Raw genomic sequence first — 16788 nt, forward strand, 5'->3', positions numbered from 1 at the left:
GGGATTACAGGACTCCAGGGAAGGCTTCGAAAAGAGAAAGCTCTACCACTTAGAATCGAATGCTTCCCTTCAAGAAATTCTGCCTACTATCGGGATTTCCTGGCTACTGGAAGGAAGTGAGACTGTTGGGATACTCACAATTTCTGAGCCTTTTTCTCTTCCTCAGCCACTGCCTGCAAGTCCCCATTTAAGGGGCATATTCTCTGGTTTAGCTCCTCCATATGCTTTTACCCACTTAACCTTCCCAACAACTCTCTAAGGTAAAGGATTATTTTCCTTTTTTCACAGATGTGGAAATGGGGGTACAGAGAGGTTAAGTAACCTGCCTAAAGTCACACAGCTATTACGTTGTCATGTGGAGACCTGAACCTAAACACACCAAGCTCCCACATTCTTTAGGTTATAGCATCAGTCTAGAGTTTTATGACAGACACTGAAATGTGCAAATGTCATATTCTCAAAGAGAACAAATTCCAAGCTCAAATAGCTGTAGGGGGTGTCTCACGTTCTACATACCTTCATAAAAATAACTAAACTTCCGGTTTTCCACAGCTTCCAGTGAACTAATAACCTAAAAATACGTTTGGTCATGTTAGCTACTCGGGTATCTAGGCTAAAGCTGTATGGATGTTCATTGTTCTTTCAATTTCTCTGAAGGTTTGGAAAAATTGTTTCTTGCACATGCATATGTAAATCTGGTTTTCAGAATCAGTACGGGCTGGTGGGAAGTAGCAGACAAACAAATGAGGGAACAGACACCTTTAAGAAAAGCCTCAGTAGGGGCTTCCCTGGTGGCGCAGTGGTTAAGAATCCGCCTGCCAATGCAGGGGACACGGGTTTCAAGCCCTGGTCCAGGAAGATCCCACATGCCATGGAGCAACTAAGCCCGTGAGCCACAACTACTGAGCCTGCACTTTAGAGCCTGCAAGCCACAACTACTGAAGCCCGTGCACCTAGAGCCCGTGCTCTCCAACAAGAGAAGCCACGACAACAAGAAGCCCGCACACCACAACGAAGAGTAGCCCCTGCTCACCGCAACTAGAGAAAGCCTGCGTGCAGCAACGAAGACCCAACACAGCCAAACATAAATAAATTAAATAAAAAAAAGAAAAGCCTCAGTAAAAACAAGTCAGGGAAGCACAGGGAGCAGACACATCCCTACACCAATCCCTCACCTTTATCTGAGGGCCTTGTAGCTGGTGATGGAGGCACAGCTCCTGCCCTTGGGAGCTCAATGTTTGAAAGGGAGACTGGTGAGAAGACAGATAAACACGATACACTTCCAGAAGCTCAGTGACAGAGGCAAGTCTGGGGCCTGTGCACAGTCATGTGGGCAGAGACTGGGGCAGGTGGGGAAGGGCTTCTGAAGGAGCCCTGAGCTGAGACTGAAAGAAAAGCAGGGAGAAGAGGTGGCCTGGAGCGTGTGGGCAGCTTGGGCTGTTGCTCCTTGCCTCCTTGTTAAGCTCAGTTTCTGTGCAGGATGGTGGAGGGAGAAAGGTGCCCTGCCCCGTGTGGAGAAGCAAGTGGAAGGTGAAGGAATACTGGAAGTCTGATTGGGAAGAGGAGGTGACAGAGAGGGGCTATGGAGGTGGAGAAGGAAAGAGAAGGCTCACTGTCATTGTCATTGGGGTGGGGACACAAGCATGTTGAGAACCCTTGAAACTGAGAATCAGAGAGATGAGCAGAATGAGTTTCTGTAAAGCTGTCTGCTGACCGCCGTCATACTGGGGTCACCCCACAGAACTCATTTCCCACACAGAGACCAGGGGCACATTGGGGTGGCCCTCTCCTCCTGTCTCAGCCCACGCGTGTGCCCCAGTCGACTCCTGCATTCAGTGCCCTAGGCTGGGCCCTGGCCTTTTTCTGTCTTAGGGCTTCTGTGAACATCTAGTGTGTTGCTGCCTGCCATCTCTCTCTCCTTCTGCAAGTAACAATGCCCAGAGAGCTTTTGGGGATGCGTTCTTCCCCCAGTCACATGGGGCTGACCCCAAACTCCACCCCAGCTCCAGGAGTGCGTCCATCACCCAACCCTGGAAGGTAAGAGTCAATTCTAAGACTTTCATTCACCTTGGGAAGAAGGAGCTTTCTTTCCACAGGTTGCCCAGAGACTTGATATAAGTCTTGCCAGTACGTGGCAAGAGGCCCCTAGATTAAAGTCAACTGAGAAAGGACAGCAGTGCCAGGACAGAGACTCTATTTCCCATGATATCATTTTAAGCCCCTGGATCCAGCAGTGTCTGAAGCCAATAACACAGAAACTGAGAACTGGGTTTAGCTTTCACATGTCACATTTGGAGGTTGGTTTTTAAAAAATACTAACCATGATGGGGCCAGGGCAGGCTGAGAAAGCAGATTACTAGTATGGATTCCTAGAAATCACGCTAGGATCCTCACTAATGTCAGCTTAGTACCCCCTGAGATTCAGAAGGCCCGGTATACTCTATCCAGGCTCTCCTGGGCCCCGCTCCTGTCCGGCGCTTTGTTCAGGATGTGCGGCTCTTTCTCACTTGGCCTTGTTTCTAAGGTGCTCTAAAAGGACTTTATTGGATTATAAACGGAAAACCACCCCGCCTCCGTGCCAAAAGTCAAACACCTGTGAGGTCAAGAGTGGGAAGGACTGGAAAAAGTCTAGGAGGGCACACCTGGGGCCGATTATAAACCCATCCACAGAAATGCCGCGCAGAGGTGTGGGGGCTGCCTGGGGAAGCGCCACTTCTGCCGGCAGAGGCACTCGCTGTGAGTGACACAGGAGACAGACGAAGACCCCCGCTGGGCCTGGTGGCATGCCACCCTCTCACCACCAGGGGAATGTCCTGCTTGGCAGTAGGGGTTGGGGGAGGCGACATTTCAGGAGGCGGCTCGCAGGGTGGGTGGGGGAGGCCGTGGAGGAGTGAGTATGGTCAGAGAAGGGGGGAGGGCAAATGAGAGAGGCAGGCAGTGGCTCACCGGCTCTTCCAGAAAAGGCCAGCAGCAGGATGGGGAGGAACACGCCAGACAGTGCAGTGCTGGTGGCAGGCTCTTTGGGGAAAGCAGCCTAGATTTGTAGTGCTTGTCAGTATGCAAGGTGTAAATGTGCCCCCATGACAGGTTTCAAGTTATCCACGTGAGCTCTGTGAAGGCAGAGATGGGAAGAGATGCGAAACCGTGACCTCTCCCATCCACATACTGCTGCTGGGCACTCCCAGGACTTCTGAAGTCACCTGTCTTTGCAGTCACCTGACCCCCCAGGTCTTGGCCTGGGGCTGCTGAATTGGCAAAATCTCATACTGTCACAGCCTCAGGGTATGTGTGTGGTCGGGGTCGGGGCTCTCATGGTTCCAGAAAGCATCTACTTTGCTTGTCCAAGCTCTGCGGCCGCCATCTGCATGACGGCTGCAAAATTCCAGGCACCCGAGTCTCAGCTTTACAACTGCCACTTGACCCCTCGTCTGAAAGCCGGAGCCCCTTCCTCAGGACAGTGTGATCGTGATGACGCCCCCTTCATGCATTTTGCAGTGAGATGAAAACTCAGAGGCAGAATTATAAGTAACAGGCCAGCAGTTCCAAGAATCATGGGGATCACTGCAAGCCTGCTGACTCTGGGGTGAGTCATTTAGTCAGCAGGATTCAAAATTTGCAGGTTGCCGTGGTCCATGCTGAGAAATCAGAACTTCCTGCTAAAATTGGAGTTTAGCACCTGACATCCCTTCAAAAGGGTAAGACTGCAGCCTCAGAAGGTCTGTTGGAACATCAAAATCTGAACATCACTGACAGTGAATTGATAGGTTCAATGTGGAGTCTGATGAGAAAACCACCTTGTGGGGCCATGTCAGCCCCAAAGAGAGAGTGTGCTGGTCACTCCTGGCCCATCTGTAGCGGCCTCCACCCCGGAGCAAGCTTCACAGAGCAGGGTCTGTTGAGAGCCGGGGAGGCCGAAGCTCCGGGGCCCCTCTCGTGCACCAGTCCTTTCCAAGGCCCTATACGTAGTGTATTCTTTCCCGTAAAGAAGGCCTCCCGGGCTTCCCTGGTGGCGCAGTGGTTGAGAGTCCGCCTGCCGATGCAGGGGACACGGGTTCATGCCCCGGTCCAGGAAGATCCCACATGCCGCGGAGCGGCTGGGCCCGTGAGCCATGGCCGCTGGGCCTGCACGTCTGGAGCCTGTGCTCCGCAACGGGAGAGGCCACAACAGTGAGAGACCCGCGTACCGCAAAAAAAAAAAAAAAAAAAAAAAAGAAGGCCTCCCAAATTAAATAAGTTTTGGGCCCCAGAAATTCCCGTTCCTCTCCATCCTTTGGCATCAATGGTATGTGCAAGCCCCCTTCGTCTGTAAGTATTTTGAGATTAGTTTATATTTGAAATTAGAATTTTTAGGCCTAGAAACTCAACAGGGGCCATTAAGATGATTACAAATGCTCTGCTTTGATAGGGAAATATAAAGTTAAGAACAAAGGGAATTCCTGAGCGACTTGATTCTATCTGTAATGTCTGTAGTTCTGATTTGCTGGGGAGGATATTTTCACTTGCTGATCCTGCCTCAGTCAGAGGGTGGATGTTTTAAACCCTGTCACAAATATAGCAGCACTTGCTTTTGTGTGTGTTGCTTAGGAGCCCTCAGAAGCCTCTCAACAGCTGGAGAGACTTCTGCAGGGATGAAGATGGCACACGCTCTCCCTTGCTACCACAGCAGAACCAAACCTCCTCAATGGCCTGGAATGTGAGGTCATATGGTGACCGTCTGTTTCCCTCAGGGCCCTTCTATCTCTCTGTGGACATTTATACAATGTCCCTGTAGTTCCCGGCACTGTGAGAGATCCTGAGCCTTTCCAGGGAGCAGGGAGGGGGCATTCCTGCTGGGCTGGCTCGGCTCCTCTCTGGAGCTGCCTGGGGGCAGGCACAAGAGCTCGGATCCTGTCTGCATGCCCACTCCCTGCATGGCGCTGTGAAGAAGCCAGGCTCCTTTCTGTCCTCTCTCCCTCCTGGATTCCACTGGAAGACTTGACCCACGTTCAACCTACTTCTAATCCTGGCGTTGAGTCAGCTCCTTTTATTTCCACTCGGAGTTCTGCCAGCTCTGCTCTCAGCTATGGATGCAAACTGCAGAGGCATTTCCTGTTCCAGGTGGTTTTGAGCAGAAAGCCAGGCAGCATGGGTTGAAGGTAGGTGGGGTGAATTCTTTAGGAACTGCTCCCGCAATGTGAGAGTAATTCAAAGTTACACAGGGTTGACTTCCAAAGCACCCAGCCCCGAGTGGAAACAAGGCTTGTTGAGCTAACTTTAGAAACGTAACAAGCATTGGACCACCTTCTGATTTCCCTTGTGCACACACCAGACCCTGCGATTTCCAGATAAGAGGACAGAGGCTGGCTCCAACCTCCCAGGGAGGTCCAGTGCTTCTGGGGAGCTGAGAATTCATCCTGAGACATTCAACCAATCTCTTCGGGATGGACATCTGCTTCTCTGAAATCCACACACCAAAGCAGTAGCAATGGGCAGGTTTAACATATGTTCTCCAGTGAAAAATCGTCCCCACTCCATCTCTGGCTGTGACTGACACCTCAGAGCAATTCTGGGAGGCTCCATGAGTTGCAGCAGACCCAGCTGCAGTGAGGAGCTTGGACAAGCTGCTGAACTCCTAGAGTCTCATTTTCCTCCTCTGTGAAATAGGCACGTCAATTCTCTGCAGTACATTGTGGGGTTAGGGGTCAGGTCTGCAAAGCAGAGCAGGGCTCAATGACTGGGAGTCACAACGTAGATGTCACTGTTATTATTGGAATGTGTGGCCCCCAGGCTTCAGGAGCTGAGAGGGACCACCGTGAGAGGTGGCTCCCCGGGCACCATCCACTAGTTGTTATTTTTTGGCCCTAAGATGGGTTCCAGTGAAAAGTCATTTTTACTACAGGAATTAGGTGTTGAGTGATCTAAGAGATTCTGACATCCCTCTGTCATTCTTATATAACGCAGAAACATAGAAGTAAAAATAATGTTCCCATTTTCACCAGATACCTTGGGCTGGAGGAACAGTGCTGGGAAGTCTCGGAGGGCAGGACTGGAAGCTGAGGAACTTATTTTGCAGGGCACCTACTGGTGCTTTATGGAAGGGCCGAGTAAGTCGACCTTGGAATTGCCCCAGCACCTGAGATACTGGGATCACAATTTTTGAATATGATAAGGGTCAAAGGTGATGTCAGACTCCCACAGAGGCCCAGTGCTTCTGGGGAGCAGGAATGTCATCTCCAGGTCTGGGAGGGCCAGTGTACCAGTTGGAAACGCTAACTTTGGGGGTGACACTGGGTGATGGGGCTCTGAAGCAAATGCTGGTAAACTTGACCAAATTTCCTGAGGTGGGCAGAAAGGAGGGGGACTCTTTGAGAATTTAGTAAAAAAGGCCACACTTTGAAGAAGGTGCCGAGAGCAGCACAAGGCCCAATTTCGAAAAGCATTTACAAGCATTGTTTCTAGTTGTAGAACAACAGCTGGGACAGTTTCAGAGAACAGTGCCAGGCGGGACTGGGCCAGCGTCCATGCCGGGGAGGTGGAGAAAACCACGGACGGGGCTGATGAAAACTGACATGGATGTCAACCCGAAGGACAGCAAGGTCCTAGGCTGGCAGCAGAAAAGCAGCGGCCATTATGGCCTCCAGGACACAGGTGATGGGAGGCAGGTAAAGAGAGTTGGGAGGACGGGGGCAGGGCTACCTGAGCTCTCCTGGGGTTACTTGGGGGACTTAGGCTACCCCAATTCCTCACAACTTCTTTCACTCACTCTTCTGTCACCTGCTTTCCTGTCCGAAGCTGGTGGTTCCTACTCACCCCTTCCCCTCGCCCCTCATCTTACCTTGGGGATGGCTGCACTTGAGCCAAATATGACAGCACTGTTTGGTCCATGCTGATTACTCATAGCATTACACCTAAAATATGGGTATAAAACCAATGGCTTGAGAGCACCCCTTCAGCATTTTGCTGAACCACAAATTAGCAGCCTGATTGTCCAAATCAATGCTCAGAACATAAACTATGAGTCAAACCATTTTTTGTTTTACCCAGAAAACTGTGGGCAGGTTTATCTTCCACCACGCGGAATCCTTCGAGCTCCAGCTGGAATGATAGCAGCTTCAATATAACCTGTAGTGACAGATAACACAAAGGTGAGCCGACCAGACCTCTACCCTCCATCAGAGGGCCCGCAGCACCCCCCCACCAAAACCCACACTGCTGCACCCCCATGGTAATTTTCAGAGCCCGCAGGCTTGCAGAGCTCTGAGAAATCAAAACAGTTCAAGAAGTGTGCTAGGGCCAGAATCTCCTTGGCTGCCCAAATTCCAGAGAGCACCACTTGCATGTATTATGAGTTGAACTGTGTCCTCCCACCCCAAATCCATATGATGAAGTCCTAACCCCCAGGACCTCAGAATGTGACCTTACTTGGAAATTGGGCTGGCTATAGATGTAATTAGGTAAGATGAGGTAATACTGGCGTAGGGTGGGCCCTAATCCAATATGACTGGTATACTTATAAAAAGAGGAAATCTGGACACAGACATGTACACACGGGAGACGCCATGTAAACATGAAGCAGAGATCGAGATGATGCTCTTACAAGCCAGAGACTGCCAGAAAACACCAGAAGCTAGAAGAGAGGCACGGGACGATTCTTCCTCACCTTCACGAGGCGCCAACCCTGCGACAACTTGATCTCAGACTACTAGCCCCCAAAACTGTGAGACAATAGGTGTCTCCTGTTTATGCCACCCAGTTTGTGGTACTTGGTTACAGCAGCCCTAGCAAACTAAGAGCCTGGAGTTCTTTGTGAAGAGCACCTCCCTAGAGCACGGGTGTAGAGTGCCCCTGGCTGTGTCATCTATTGGATTCCTTCACTCTTTGCTGTACTTTGAACTTTTTCCTGATTCCATGGGATGACAGCAGAAGCTAGGCTACTTGCCCTATGACAAAACCACTGCCTCAATACTGGGTACCATTTCCTGCTTTCAGTGCCTTTTGGGTGTTTCTGCAACCATTGCAGTATGTACTTTTGTCCATTTCCTTGAGTATTTCCAAGTATAATGGGGTCCCTCAGAGGCCAGGGTCTTCTGCCCATGCTCTGACCCCACATGTGCCCAGAATGGCAGGTGGTTAGGATTCAGGAGGAAATGATTGAGGCTGCCAGGGAGGAGGTCAGGGGCTGGCTGATGCCTGGTTAACTGGGCAACTGTGTCAATTAATGAGTCCAACATAATGGTGAGATTCTGAAATGCAGGCTGGTAATCATTTTGTTTTGGCTTACATTTGGGTTTTAGACAAAGGTAATGTGCATTTGCTTCAGTGATTTAGATGATGATACCAAATTAGATGATAAATCCTACCCCTGTGGTTCCCAAATGTGATCATCAAAATCAGCAGGGGAGTTTTAAAAATGAGAGATTTCTGGGCCCAGGTATGTAGAGATTATGGAAATATCTATTTTGAGGAGTTTATTTCCTCATTTTCTCATAGTAAAAATGGCTTATTTTCATTATAAATATAGTACATGATAATCCAAACTAAAACCAACCTATACAACAATGCACCAAGAAAATTACCCATATTTTTGATGACCAGCCTTTTCAGCATCTCTTAATGCATATAAACATACACACATCATTTTATGCCAATAGGGTATTATATATGGTTTTAAAAGATCAGGGGTAACTTTAAAATAATTAAAGAGTTTTGCTAGGCAATGTGTGCCAAGGTGTAAAATTCAAAAGTTATAAAAGGATATAGTAGAAAGTAGATTGATCTGATAAGATACATCCTGTAGCTGGCTGTCTTTCCAACACTCTTATCGTTTACAATAATTGTTATTTTTGGCTAGGTTTCTATGTAGCTAACTGAAATGTGCTCATATGACAGTTTTGTTTCTTCCTTTCTGATCTTTATGCTTTGGATTTCTTCTCCTTTCACCATTCTGGTTGGAACTTACAAAACCACGTCGTATGCCACATGAGATAGTGGCATCCTTGTCTTATTCATGATGTTGGAGAAACGCATCCAGAGTTTTCCACTGAAATGATGTCAGCAGTGAGAATGTGATAGGTATCATTTATCAGGTTAGGGAAGTTTTCTTTTACCCTAGTATGTTAAGAGGTTTTGTTATGAAGAGGTATTGAAGTTAATCAAGTGCTTTTTTGCATCTACTGAGATCATCATATTGTTTTTCTCCCAAACAATACAAAGACTTCAGAGCAGTTTAACTGTAATCACACTTGTCATGGCTAACATGGTGTGTGGGTCGGTATCTCAGTCTTGTTTTTCCTTCACCAATACATTTTAGTTCATTGTTATTTTTTTTTTCTGGTGTTTTCCTGTAAACCTTTAATTATATTTATATTTCTATTATTTGACTTAGCTGTAAGTAAAATATTTTAATCTCTGGATATTAAAAGATGAGGAAATCAGCATAAGTATACCACCCTCCACTCTCTTACACCCCTCTTCAACTTTTACTGAATCATTCCTACATTGTATTAGTTTATGACATTTATCTTTTGGTCTCTAAGATAATTCCTGCAGTTGTTTTAGTTTTAGTTCTAAAAATTAATTTAATGTTTACTATGTGTCTTTTTTCCAGCTTTTCTGATAAATTCCTGCTTTCCTCAAGTTTGTTCTCTTTGAGATGGGCTCAAAGAAAATTACAGTTCTGAATTGTAATATATTGAAAAAAAATACTGTTCATTATCCTGATACTTGAATACCAGTTTGGCTGGTATAAGATCCTTGAGTCACACTTTCTTTCTCTGAGGCTATTATTTGAATTGTTCCATTGAATGCTAGTGTGGAAAAGTCTGAGTCCAATCTGATGTTTTACCTTTATTAGCTTACCTAAAATTTGGATCAGATACTCAAAAGATTCCTAACTCTAAAATCTAATAACTGTTAGGCTATTCATAGTTTGTGTAACTTCTTCCTGGGACACAAAGCTATATTATTATTATTAGACTTAAAAATATATATATACTTATCAATTTTGTTTGGTGTTCTTTTTTCAGGGATACCAAATTATTTGTGTTTGACTCCCCCCTTTTTTTCATAGTGCTCATTTAATCTCTTATCCTTCTGATTCTTTGTTTCCATTTTGCTTTGCTCATTTTTCTTAGTCCTGTCCTCCATGCTTCTCATTGTGTTCTCAGCAGTGAGATTTCCTTTGCTTCCATGCAGACTTGGTTTCTGTGATGGACTCATTTTCTTCTTCTACACTTTTCCTCAGCTGAGTCACATTTCATCTCCCTTTGTTGCTTCACTGCTTATTCCTTGAGATCTCATATCTTATCAGTGAGTTCTTCTTTTACTGAGGGTATTATTTAATCAGTTTTTGGAATTTATGGCAATAATGTTTGGTCAAAATTTTTCATCTTCTCCTTGGTAACATTTTGCTGGTGAGTTGTTTTAAATCATTCATTTGTTCTCCTTGTCCCTTTTATCCTTTTCCTATTGCAGTATACGTGTGTTGATCCTGTACTAATTTTCTTTCTAAATTTATTACTAATTTTTAAGTGACACAGGTTCTAATTGTACCAGCTTCCTCTATGTTTGTGTGGGAAGAACAGGACAATGTTGTGGGCTAACAGAACTTTCCCTTAGTTTACAGTAAAATTTGTTAGGACATGGGTTTGTGTGTATCAGTGAGTTAATTTTTATGTTTGTAAACATTTATGTATTTTAAATTTACAGAAATATACATGTGTATTTTCCCATTATCAAAATTTAATAATACAGGTAAATCTCAAGTCCCCTTAATCCCATTCCCCTGCCCTGTGGGAACTGCCACTATTAGTTTGGTATATATTCATTCAGATATTTTACTATTTATCCAAATATCTACACATATATAAATATGAAAATATCACATGGTATATTTTTTATTTATCTATATTTTATATAACTGTTAGGAATAACATTTATGACTACTGTATTATACTACAATTTTTTTAAAAAGCATGATGTGTCTTGGAAAGCTCTCCATGTGAGTATGTAAAGCTCTCCTTATTTTTCATTTAAATTGCTATGTAGTTTATGTCACTATGCCCCTACTGATTTAGGTTATTTCAAAATTGTCATTTAGAACATTTAGGTTGTTTCAAAATTGTCACTTTTGGAAACAATGCTGATCGTGTGATGAATAGGCACACAAAACCCCTCAATTAAATACCAGCAACCTATTCCAACAAAATAAAAAAGATTATACACATGATTAAATATAATTTATCCCAGGAATTCAAGGTTGGTTTAACATATAAAAAACAATCAGTGTAATTTATTCAAAAAAGGGCAAAACCCACCTGGTCATTTCAGTGGATGCAGAGAAAGCATTTGGCAAAATTTAATACTCTTCCATGATAAAAATACTCAACAAACTACGAATAAAAGGAAACTTCCTCAGGTCTGATAAAGAGCATTTACAAAAACCCCACAGCTAATTGTCAAACTTAATGGTAAAATAATGCTTTCCCCCTAAGATCAGGAAGAAGCAAAGGATGTTCACTCTATGCTATCTCTACTCAACATTGTACTGGAAAGTTTTCTCTATGTCAATTAGGCAAGAAACAATTTTTAAAAGGCATCCAAATTGGAAAGGAAGAAGTAAAATTATCTCGATCTGCAGATGTCAAGATCTTATATATAGAAAAATACTAGGGAAGCCACTAAAATCTGTTAGAACAGGTTCAGAAGGGTTGCAGGATATAAGATCAATATACAAAGATCAACTGCATTTCTATACATTAGGGGTAAACATTTCCAAATAAAATTAAGGAAACAATTAGACTTAAATAACATCAAAAAGAATAAAACGCTTAGGAATAAATTTAACAAAAGATGTGCAAGATTTCTACACCAAAGACTGCAAAAACACTGTTGAAAGATATTAAAGAAATCTAAACAAATGGAACAACATTCCAGGTTCACGATCAAAAGACTTAATATTGTTAAGATGGAATACTTCAGAACTGACTTACAGATTCAAAACAATCCTTACTAAAATTCCAGCTTGTTTTTGCCCAAAATGACAAGATGATCCTCAAATTCATATTGAAATGCAAGGGACCCAGAATAGCCAAAACAATATTTAAAAAGAGCAAAGTTGTAGAAGTGACAATTCTTGCTTTCAAAGTTTCTAGCCAGCTCCAATCATCAAGACAATGTGGTACTAGCATAAGGACAGATATTTCTATCGATGAAATTATAATTGAGAGTCTAGAAATAAGTCCCTTATTGATTTTTTAAAACAAAGATGTCAAGAATATTCAATGGAGAAAGAATATTTTCAACAGTGTTGGGATAACTGTATATCCACATACAAAGGAATGAAGGCAGACTCTTACCTCAAACCATACAAAAAAACCCAATCTAAAATAGATCATGGACCTAAATCTAAGAGCGAAACTATAAAACTCTTAGAAGAAAACATAGGAGTAAATCTTTGTAACCTTAGATTAGGCAATTGGTTCTTAGATAGCAAAGCACAAGCAAAAGCACAAGCACAATAAAGTGGATCATATCAAAATTTAAACTTTGTGCTTCAAAGGACACCATCAAGAAAGTGAAAAGGCAAAACTCATACACTGGGAGAAAATATTTGCAAATCATTTTGATGAAAGAACTGCGTCCAGAGTATATAAAGAAAACTTACAACTCAATAATAAAGTGACAATCCAATTTAAAATGGGTAATGGATTTTAATAGACATTTCTCCAAAGAAGATATATGAATGGCCAGAAGCACATGAAAAGATGCTCACATCATTAGCCATTAGGGAAATACAAATCAAAACCATAATGTGATACACTTCACATCCATTAGGATGCCTATAACAAAAATGATAACAATAAGAAGTGCTGGAGAGGATGTGGAGAATTTGGAACCCTCACTTATTGCTAGTAGGAATGTAAAATGGTGCAGGCATATTGGAGAAGAGTTTGGTAGTTCCTCAAAAATAGAATTACCATATGACCTACCAATTCCACTCCTATGTATACACCCAAGAAGAATGAAAAATATATCCATGCAAAAACTTATACACAAAATGTTTATGTCAGTATTATTCATTCTAACCAAAAAAAGTAGAAACAACTCAAATGTCCATCAACTATTGAATGTATTTTTAAAATATGATATAACCATACAATGGAATATTGTTCAGCAAAAAAATAAAAAAGGAATGAAACATTGCTAGATGTTTCAAGGAAGAACCTTGAAAATACTATGCTAAGTTACAAAAGCCAGTCACAAAGGACCACGTATTATACGATGCGACTTATATGAAGTGTCCAGAATAGATAAATAGATGGACAGAGAAAGTAGTTGCCTAGGGCTGGGGTAGGAGGGAGATGGGGAATGACTGCTAATGGGTGTGGGGTTTCTTTCTGGGATGATTGTGGTCATGGCTGCAAAACTCTGTGCATGTACTAAATCCCCTTGAATTGCACACTTTAAATGGATGAATTTTATGATGTGTGAATCATATCTCTACAAAGGTACTAAAAATAATACTGCAATGAACAGCTCTTCACATGTCTTCTTGAGCATATAAACAATGTCATACCAGGCCAGCTGTGAGAATTGCTGGGTCAAACACACATGTAGTTTAAATGTTAAATGTACATCTAAATCGCCCCTCTATTATGGCTTAACTAATATAGAAGTCAGCTAATACTACAGGAGAATACATGTTTATTCACAGGCTTCTTAATACTTGATATTATCAATCCTCTGGATATTTGCTAGTTCAAGATGTGAAAAATTGTTACATCATAAATATAATTTGTTTTTCCCTCATTATCAATGTGGCCGTGCATCTTAGCACATATTTATCGGTCGTTCGCATTCACTCTTCAGTTAACTGTCTTGCTCATAAGTGTTGCCCATTTTTCTACTGGCTTTTTGTTGATTTAATTGATAAGCAGGAGTCTTGGAAATATATGTTAATATCTATTAATATGTATTTAATACATTTTAGACTCAAACTCTTTACTCCCTAGACTTGTTGCACACATTTTTTTCTGTCATTTGTCATTTGTTTATGGTGCCTTTATTACAATAAAAGTCATAGTTTTAATATTTGAGATCTTCTTTTTGTTTTCCTGATTGCTTCTTCTCATGACATTCTATATTGGTTTTATGCATAAACTCACTTCTCAAATCTAAGAATAGTTAATAGAGATTTTGAACTTCTATTATTTGAGTTATCTTGCTTTTCCATGGGTCATCTTTTCAGTTATCTTGGTCTTTCCCATTTGTGTTGCAGACTCTTTCAAGAAGGATTGCCACAGATGGTTGTCTCTATATATAGTAGCCCCTTCATCTGCAGTTAGCTTTCTGTGGATTTAGTTACCTGTAGTTAACTACAGTCCAAAAATATTAAATGGAAAATTCCAGAAATAAACAATTCATAAGTTTAAAATTGCATGCCATTTTACTAATGTGATGAAATCTCACACAGTCCCACTCCGTCCTGCCCAAGACATGAATCATCCCTTTGTCAACCATATCCTGCCTGTTAATCACTTAGTAGCCATCTCAGCTATCAGATTGACTGTTGTGGTATCACAGGGCTTGTGTTCAAGTGACCCTATTTTACTTAATAACAGCCCCAAAGCGCCAGAGGAATGATGCTGGCAACTCGGATGTGCCAAAGAGAAGCTGTAAGTGCTTCTTTAAGTGAAAAAGGTGAAAGTTCCTAGACTTAATAAAGAAAGGGAAAAAAAGTTATATGCTGAGGTTGCAAAGATCTATGGTAAGAACGAATCTCCCATTTATAAAATTGTGAAGAAGGAAAAAGAAACTTGTGCTAGTTTTGCTGTTGCACCTCAAACTGCACAAGTTATGGCCATGGTGCGTGATAAGTGCTTAGTTAAGATGGAAAAGGCATTAAATTTGTACCATAAGATATTTTGAGAGAGAGAAAGACCACATTTACATACATTTATTACAGTATATTGTTATAATTGTTCTATTTTATTATTAGCTATTGTTAATCTCTTACTGTGCTTAATTTATAAATTAAACTTTATCACAGGTATGTATTTGTAGGAAAATGCATAGTATATATAGGGCTCCGTACTATCTATGCTTTCAGTCATCCACTGGGGATATTGGAAGTTATCCTCCAGGGATAAGAAGGGACTATTGTATATGGGCGGTGTTTGCTGATGGTCAGGAGTGGCTTTCAGTTAGGGGGCAGGGAGTGTTTTATGTGTTGGCAACCGAAATACCAGAATGCAGAAAAGTTTGCTATAGGTGATGTGTCATGATGCTGGCCACCAAATATTTCCAGGTCTTTCTCTGGAATCATGGTAGGAATGCATTTCCTTGCCCTCTTAAGATTGTGTGACCATGTAACTTACTTTGACCCTGAAAATGTGGGTGAAAGTGATGTGTACATAGAAGCTTTAAGAGCACCAGCACCTGATTTGCCATGTTCCCTTTTTCCTGCCAAGGTGACTGTGGCAGTGTGTGAACAATAAAATCTCTGTCAGCCAGATCCACGAGTGGTTACGGTATGCAGAGCCTCCTGCCAACCCATGCTGGACATGCAGCGTGAGCAAGAAATGAACTTTTGTGTTAAGCCACTGATTTGGGGGTATTTACATTGTGTTTTGTTTGTTTGCTGTTTACCACAGCAAGACCAAGTCTATTTATTCTGATTCAAACACATATGAACATCCACTTGAGGTGTCCTTGTTCTCCCTAGATCTTTTAAAAAGTTCCTGTTTCAGTGGGTGGGGGTGGGCAAAATGGGTGAAAGGAGTCAAAAGGTATAAACTTACAGTTATAAAATAAATAACTCATGGGATGTAATGTACATCATGGTAACTGTGGTTAATAATAGTGTTGCATATTTGAAAGTTGCTAAGAGAGTAAATCTTAAAAGTTCTCATGCCAAGCAAGAATTCTGTAACTATGTATGGTGAAAGATATTAACTAGACTTACTGGGTGATTATTTCACAATACATACAATATAAAATCATTATGTTGTACATATGAAGCCAATATAATGTTGTATGTCAACCATATCTCAATTAAAAATTCAATGGTCTTTGATAATGGAAAAAAAAAAAGTTCCTGTTCATTCATTTAAAAGTGATCTTGAGAAGCCAAGGAGATAAACACCTGTGTTCAACCAGCCATTCTGCATGGAAAGTTTAGCGGGGTCCTTTAGTCTTGATAGCAAATGTTTTGGTGTTGTTACTACAGATCCAGCCTCGGACACTTACAAATAAATGTTCTACTTGAAGACTTCACAGGTGGCAACATAGTCCAGTTCGAGTTGTTTACTTCTTGTGCCCTGATCCATCCTGATTCCCAAGCAGGACGACTTCTTGAACCAGATGGGAGAGTGGTCCTCCAGGGGATCCCTTCCAACCACCTCTGACTTAGAGGAAGCAGCAGCACTAACGTGCCCACACAGTCCCTCCACTGTCCTTATAGTGTGAGGCAAGGTTTTTTGATTAAAAATAGTTTTTGCTCCAGGAATGCTTCTCTCTTAAAAAGGGTGGCCACAAAAAAACATCTTTGAGAATCACAGCACTGGATTTTGTACCATAAATTTCTCTTAGAGAAATCCATTTCTTCTGGGGGAGTTTGAAGAATTATTGGATTCCAGGCATACAGATTGTGAATTATCAAAAACGAAGACAAAATTGTCTGAGTTCAGTGGTGATTAAAACCTTTTTTGGTTTTAATCTCCACTTAAAGCACAAAACTGACCTGGGAACAGGATCTGCTTGGGGAGCTGAATTATTCTCTGAGAGCTACTGCTGTTACAAGGACTTTTC

General features: G+C 42.4%; 1 protein-coding gene across 1 annotated transcript in view; it reads right to left on the reverse strand.

Annotated features, from left to right (window-relative positions):
* The window catches only part of ADAMTS17 (ADAM metallopeptidase with thrombospondin type 1 motif 17), a 351240-nt gene that overhangs the window by 74643 nt on the left and 259809 nt on the right, over window positions 1–16788 (reverse strand). Inside the window, 2 exon segments of the mRNA XM_032623836.1 lie at window positions 7020–7056; window positions 7058–7101. Of these exon segments, the coding sequence (XP_032479727.1) occupies window positions 7020–7056; window positions 7058–7101 (81 nt within the window).

The sequence above is a fragment of the Phocoena sinus genome, chromosome 2, assembly GCF_008692025.1.
Source record: "Phocoena sinus isolate mPhoSin1 chromosome 2, mPhoSin1.pri, whole genome shotgun sequence".
NCBI lineage: Eukaryota > Metazoa > Chordata > Mammalia > Artiodactyla > Phocoenidae > Phocoena > Phocoena sinus.